This window comes from Apaloderma vittatum, unplaced genomic scaffold, assembly GCF_000703405.1.
Source record: "Apaloderma vittatum isolate BGI_N311 unplaced genomic scaffold, ASM70340v1 scaffold16380, whole genome shotgun sequence".
Classification (NCBI taxonomy): domain Eukaryota; kingdom Metazoa; phylum Chordata; class Aves; order Trogoniformes; family Trogonidae; genus Apaloderma; species Apaloderma vittatum.
Genome location: NW_009695142.1, coordinates 1 through 7642, shown reverse-complemented (window position 1 = coordinate 7642; position 7642 = coordinate 1). Strand labels below are relative to the sequence as shown.

Genomic DNA, 7642 nt, shown 5'->3' with positions numbered 1-7642 from the left:
TTCCCTACTGTTGGTTGAGAATTTTGCGGAAAAACACTGGGAGGAGAGAGGGATATAGTTACCCTAGTAATCTGTTTTAACCCCATCACGTTCTTGTTTTCTGCCCTGTTCAGCACACTTCCTTCTTCTCCATGAAAAAGAAAAAAATATTTTTGTCATGTGGACTGCGTAACGCAGTGTGAAACATTAAGCATCCCACACACGCGTGCAGGCGCCATTGAACTTTGCTTCTGGCATGGGCTTTCAAGCTTGTCCTACAGCACCAAGGATTTTTTTTTTTCTTAGCTAATACACTATATTGTATTAAATGAGGGAAGAAAGAAGAGTTAGTACTGTAAAAGGAGGTCTTTTCAGGAGGAGGTCAAAATGACATGCAATTGGCATTCCAAAAAGGAGAGAAGGGGGAAAAAAACAATGCTGAAAAAAACCTCACCATGCTCTTTGAAAAAGCCTTTCCGTCAAAAGAACACGCAGTTTTGTAGGACTGCATACTGTGGCAGTTCTTTGCATACCCCTAATGTGACATATGAAGGAAAACAGTTTACTTATCCCTTGAGTTTCCTCTTAACTTGTAATATATGAGCATGCCCTACTTTTTGCCTAGTAGTGTTCATTTGAATGCTTATTCCAGAATGAGTTGTGTTAGTTTGATATGGTTTAAAAGACTTCATGCATGACTCTCCTAATTGCACAAGAATATTAAAAACAAGCAATAACTTTATTTATGCATGTGTCACCAGAAGTATGTGAAGAGTGACTCATAAGCACAAGTGAATTTAGCTGCAGTGGTTGAAATGATTGCCCCTTGCAGATGTCTGCCTGCTCCTCTTACGTGTGTGCTACACCCATTACAAGGATAGATGCATGAGGTGGAAATTATACCCTGTCTGTGCCATCCTGTGTTCCTTAGTATTAGCATAAATTAAAATTAACAGTACTTTCCCTTAACATACCGCTCTAAGATGCAGTGGCTGAAGGGACTGTCTATACCTGTTGGCCATTCCTGGTGTTGCAGACGGTCACGCTGTTGTGAATGGAGGAAGTCAAAGGCAGGAACCAGCTGAGGCGGCTGGGTTCGCTTGTGGTCATGAGTCAACCCTGAGCTTCAGTACAAAATATTTGCATTTTATCTTCACAGCTTTTTTGATGAAAACTGGTTATAATGACTGTAGCTGCAGGTTTGAAAGTATTTTCCTGTAGGTGCGGTCAGGTTTTTTCTCTATGTTGTAAAGATAATTTGAAGAAACTAATCCTTTTTAAATTTTTTATTAGCCCAGCAGAAGAGCTGTACTTTGGGTCCAAAGAGACTGGAGAGAAAAAATGTTTGATAGTTCTCACAAATGTCGCTAAAAACACAGTGGCTTTTAAGGTAAGTGTTTTATTTGTGGCCAGGTTTGCTTTACTAAATGCGTAACTTTTGCTTGGTTTGAGTGAGGATGAAGAAATGCTATTAAATCCTCTTTTCGGTCTCCATTTTTTGTTCTGCTGTGATGTTTGAAACAGATCGAAGAAATCTTCTGGCTCAATTTATGCCTTTTAGGTACCACCCCAAAGGGGGTAATCAGTAACAGAAATTTTTTGAGTGCTGACTGAAAAAGAGCTATAGTGGTGTTTAGTTCTTTAGTAAGAATCTGATACTTCCTGAAAAAGAAAAGCATGAGCATTGAAAAATCATCATTTTAGATTTTTTTTCTCCTTTTTAAATCTTGGCTGGAAAACAAACATTTGCATACTTCCATATTAAGTTTTTTAACAGATAGTTTGTTTGATACTCTTTTCTCTTTTTAAATGCTTATAAACAGAGAAAATAGCATATACCAGAAAAAAAAATAAGGATTGAAGCAGTTGAGAGGGAGGAAAAAGTTAAATACCAGTGTCTCCTACAAAATAAAGTGTTTTTAGCATTGTATGTATTAGTGTCTTATCATTTAAATTTTGGGGGGGGGTTAGTTGTTACAGAGTGAGGAAGGTTATGAAACAATCACAGTTTGTTTATACATTTACTATATGCTTGTTTGGTGTTTCTGGTTTACAGGTGAGAACAACTGCTCCTGAAAAATACAGAGTTAAACCCAGTAACAGCAGCTGTGAACCTGGCACATCACTGGATATAATAGTCTCTCTTCATGGTGGTAAGTAAAATCTTATAATAAAATTTTTAAGAAATCTGGACAATTAATAGGCTGATGCTCTAGATACTAACCTTTGCATGTGCTTGCTAGGGTGTAAGACTGACTGACACTCATGTCTACTTGACTGTTGTATGAGAATGTTACTATTTGTAAAAACACATGGATGTCAGACAGCTTTTGAGTAACTGCCCATACTGATTTATTACTTTGCTTAGGCATAAGCAGCTGTTGTCTGAAGCCTGTTCTGTTTTTTGTCTTAAAAAAAAAAGTCGCAGTGGCAGCTTTACACTTGGGCTACATTACACTGGGAGTTATCTGCAGTAAATCCATTTCCTTAAATGTTGTAAGACAGGTGAATTTGCTGGAGAATGCATTCTTTACAAATTCTGAGTTGTCTTTGTGTTGTTCAGATGAAACTAGATGAAAACTGTAGAATTTTGGGAAGACTATAATCAAAATTGTCGAGCTTAAGAGAATGATTTCGTTATTTTTATTTCTAGTAAGTCACTGTCCGATGTCCTGCAATAAATAAAACTCTCATTTTAAAACACTTCTGTTCAAAAATGCTTCTGTACACTTTGCACTATTGTCATTTTATCTAAGCACAATTTTGTTTGTTTGTTTTTCCTTGAGGGCAGGTTTTGCAGCATCTCTACAGGATCGGTTCCTTATAATGGCAGCAGAAATGGACCAGTCTTCTGGAGCAGGTGTACCGGAGCTGACTCAGTTTTGGAAAGAAGTCCCCAGGACCAAAGTGATGGAACACAGGTGACCGTGTGGTTTTCTGTTGACAAGGGTGGTTTTTAGCCATTATCATTCCACACTTGCATATCATAAGTGAAGGATTCTCCAAACCCAGTTGGGAGCTTACTGACTGAAGTATATTCTTAAGGCTTCTGCTCTGCTTTAACTTAGTGAAGATGGTTTTAATGCTTAAAATGTCATGGTCTTCTGTACCTGCTCTTTTGTTGTTGTTGTTCTTGTGCTATTTAAGTGGAAAAAAATGTGAATGGATATGACGATACACAAAGACAATACACAAAAAAGTTTTAAAATTTTTCTATAAGAATGTCCCACTTAAGTTTTCTAAAAAAAAAACGGGGAAAGGAGACATATCAAACGTAAAACTGTTTTCTAGACAATTTTAAAAAATACTCCTTCTGCTAAGGAAAATCCTAATTTTGTAAGGAATTTCTGTAAAACTTGCTGTATGTTCATGTGTGTGTTTTCCATATTTAATGGTGAAAAATTACCACTAGGAAAATACATTTCCTGATAAACTTTTACATATGCTTATTACTCTTCTCTCTTGTCTGTTTATGTCCAGTTGAATCCCTATACGTTTCCAGGAAAAGTTCATTGTAGTTCTGTTTCATGTAGCAGTCTTAAAGCCATGATATCGAGATTCTGTTTCATCCAAAAAAAAAAAAGTAATTTGACTGTATTTTTACTTTAGATTGTACTTGAGGTTTTGGTTTTTGTTTTGGAGGTTTATGTTGTGGGGAGGAAGTGGTGAGGTGCCTTCACCTTCCTCCCTCAGGCCCCCACCCCAGCCAAAATTAACATGGAAGTAGTTTTTTTGAGACTTGATGTGTAAGTCTTGCTCTATTTTTGCCTCAAATGCTTATCCCTTACTTTTCTATTAAAATCTACATCATGTGAGTAACTTTGAGCTTCCTTGCTTAAATGTTGCAATTTAAGACAGACCCTAAAGTATCATGTACATAAGGTTACTGATGAATGCAAAACTGACTTTTACGTTTTATTAAACCTAGATTAAAAGTAGTGGAGAATAAAATTATTGTCTCTCGTAATAATATATGTGCAAGTTCTTTATCTGAGAAATATACTTGGATTTTATTACATGCTTTTGACCTTTTTTTTTTTTTTGTCTTACCTGAGAAGTTTTTGCTTTTCCTTAAAATAGGAAAATGCCGCAGCCTCAGTTTAACCATTTCTTTAGCAAATAAATTCATTCCAACACTAGCTGACTTGCATGTTATCACAGGAGCTTTTGCTGTATTTTATAAATTGCGTAGGATTCCACTGTCTTCAATTGTGGCTTGAAATTCTGTTTCTGGATTTTCAACTGTGGAAGAAGTTGACTCTGGGGTATAAAATGGAAAGAAAACTTCTATATTTTGTTTGCTGTTCAATAACTTGTTGCATCTCTGGTAGTAAGTATTTGACTGAACAGCCCAGTGCATGCTGTGCTATGGATTTAATTTGAGCATGCAGATAATTTTGATCTAGCTTTCTATATCAAAAGCTGTCCAAATGTAATTGGTGGACTAAGGAAGCCTTTTCAGAGTACCATTGCAATAGTCATTTAGAAAATTAATCAACCAGAAAAATGATAAAGCACGTATAATAACTGCTAGATTGACTGTTTGATATTAATTATACAGCATTACATTAAATTTATTATTTTGGTGTGTTTTATTTTTTTTTATTTTTATTTTTCCCCCCTCACAGGCTTAGGTGTCATGTCGTAGAAAGTAGTAAGCCTTCTTCTCTGACATTGAAAGAGAATGCATTTAATATTCCAGCAAAAACCAATGAAGATTTGCATATACAGGTAATAGTGTATTCCTTTATGCTGAATGTTGAACAAAATGATGAATTATGACCAAGATAGAAAGAATTTGTACTAAACCTCTTTAGTAATTTGTAAATTAGACTGTATGAAGAGCTCAGCAATTGGAAGTAACCAAATCAGTGACAGTGATTTAATTACTTTGTTGAGTGGTAATGGCTTAATAAAAAAATACTTTCAATGCAGTTTGCTCATTTCTCCTGTGTATATATCTCAGATCTGGGGTATCCGTGAGCCTCAGCAGTATCTTTTGCCTCCTAATATAAAGATGTTACCTGCTTGACAGAGGTAATATGGGCTCTCCATAACTTAAGATGTGAAGTTCCTTTAGTAGAACAGATTCCTGAAGTATGTAGTAATAGGAAAGGAATCACCAAAAGCTGGGTTTTTTGTTTTTTTCATGGTGGCTTTCTTTGATCCCTGTGATAATAGTTCCTGGCTAAATAGCTCTAAATTAATAAGTACTTTCATGTGCAGTAATGTTAATTTAATGAAACTATTTCTATTTTCAGCTAACTCGTTTACTGCAAATTAATAAAAGACTTCAAGAGCAGATTGATCGCTGCCTCTGGTTCCAGCAGTTGTCAGTTGTTTTATCGTTGCTATCAGTTACTGTTGTTGCCTTCTGCTTCTACCTGGCCTATGGCCCAAGAAGCTAAAAAGAATTGCTGTGCACTGCATGTGCTGCCTGTCATGGGTGGTTGGAGTGGAAGAGATCGCGGTGCCACACTCGCTTTCTGGAATTGCCAAAATGAGGTTTGTGAGCCCACAACAATGAATGTGATACAATTTGCTGAAGAAAAAAGAAGAAACGAATGACCAGCAAAGGAAATTACTGAAAGTTGACACTTAGAACAGGACATGAAGAAGACAATAGAGCTAGGATCTATCTTCACTGTACAACTACTTTAAATACTACTGAACTGGAAGGAGGAAACCAAATACTTTAAAACTGTTTAGTTTTTTTTCCCCCTGTATTCAACTACTTTAAATACAGTATTTAATTTCTCTCTATCATATGCATTTCTACATTCTGAATTACTCACATAAAAGGTGCAAGTGGTCACCTTTATGCATTCTAAAGGCTAACCTGTTAATTCAGGAAAGTTTACAGAAATTATGTAGTACAGGCATATTTTTTTATATAATTATGTACATGCAAATATAAAGGAAGATGTTTGTTGTTAGTAATTGTTTTGGTAATTCAAGCTTACTGCTTTCAGTGATTAAACTCCTTATTGTGCTTTTTCTGAATGCAAAGTTATTGTAAATATTACCTACCAAGTAAGATACACACAGCCATATTGACCAGGAATATAATCTTTGTTTAATTCAAAACACATGAATGAAATAATGATGAGACACTGTTCCTATTATCTTCTTCTTTTTTATTTTCTTTTTTTTTTTTAAAGCAACTCTTGGTGGAATTGTAGAAAAGTGAGAGTTGACTTTTGATGACCTATTATTGGTTCATAAAAAGACTAATAAAGTCAATGTAAGAACTCTTTCTGAGATGTGCAATATGCTTAAATTACAGATGAATTTATAAAAAAAAATCAAGCCAGGAAGATTAAATATTGTTTAAGGCAACATAAAAGTGTTATATCTGCCATTTCTCAGACTGTTTGGAAGTGGCGTATGAAGCTAGCGAAACTTATGCTAACAAGAAATCTTTGTACATGCTGCTGTATATATGTACATTAAAATGATAAACACTTTAAAAGAGACTGATGGTATCTTTCATACATTTTAGAATTTGAATCTTGATGCAGTATAAAGATTTAAAATAATTTCTTTACTAGAATTAACTTTTGCTACAAATTGGCTTTGTAACAAATCATTTAGTTTTGCCTGATTTCAATAGATGAGAAGAGATTACTCGGGAAAATAAAGGTCATACTCTGCTTCTGTCTTTTTGCTTACTGTATATCTCCACTGTGTTGTAGATGTATCTTTTATAGGAAAAAGAAAAGAACAGAGTAAAAAATGCATTAACAGATTAACTAGTAAAGCAGCAGTATGAATAATAAAAAAATAACCACGTAAAAGTCAAGTCTTCAGAAGTGTCTGGTGCACAGTCTTCTGTCCTATTTTAGGCATTAATTTACACCGTCTTTTGCCACATCTACATTTTCTTCGTTTTTCATATCTCATTTCTGTTCAATTTCCTCTCAGTATTTGGTTTTCTCAATGAGTTAGCAACATAGATTGTTCACTGATTACTTATAGCGCTGTTATTTAGGTTATTTTCAGGGGCATGCAACTCAGATCCTTTGCTTCCCACAAAATGTCTTGCTGAGAAAGGTATTGAATTAATTTGTAACCTTAAGATAATAATAACCATGCTATTAAAATACTTATTCCTTAATTTGAGTGGATTGAATAGCACTTTAATGTAAAATTGCAAGAAATATATTCTTAGTTTTTCCAATATGAATATTTTAATGTTTCGGTGCTTACAGGTTTTTTTCAGTATTTTCTTACTATGTTGGTATTTTCTTTGTATGATGAATCAGATGAACATCTTTTCTATTTTAATATGTTTTAGAAAAATACAGTTACAAAATAAATATGAAGAAATACATAGTCTTGAATGTTTAGTCTTTTAAAAATAACTGCATCTGCTGAAATTTTGGTTTTCTTGTTAATCTGCAGATAATTAATATAAAGGAGAGGTCAATACGGGAATGACCCATGGTCTGTTGTATAACAGAAGTTGTGATGACACGGACAAATATGAAATAGATTATAATGAATACTTAGAGTGCCTAACTTAGTAACATAGCACATGGTATTTGGCATGTAAACACTACCATGGCACAAATAATGCAAATCCACACAATACAAATATATATATAGGTAAAACTATTATCTAAACATAACACAGTAAATGGAAAAAAATATATAATATATA

General features: G+C 34.4%; 1 protein-coding gene across 1 annotated transcript in view; it reads left to right on the top strand.

Annotated features, from left to right (window-relative positions):
- Window positions 1-5387, top strand: part of MOSPD2 (motile sperm domain containing 2) — a 29161-nt gene extending 23774 nt beyond the window's left edge. Inside the window, exons 10-14 of the mRNA XM_009870197.1 lie at window positions 1273-1369; window positions 2036-2132; window positions 2771-2900; window positions 4608-4710; window positions 5241-5387. Of these exons, the coding sequence (XP_009868499.1) occupies window positions 1273-1369; window positions 2036-2132; window positions 2771-2900; window positions 4608-4710; window positions 5241-5387 (574 nt within the window). The remainder of the gene's footprint in view (window positions 1-1272; window positions 1370-2035; window positions 2133-2770; window positions 2901-4607; window positions 4711-5240) is intronic.
- Window positions 5388-7642: the final 2255 nt, after the last annotated feature.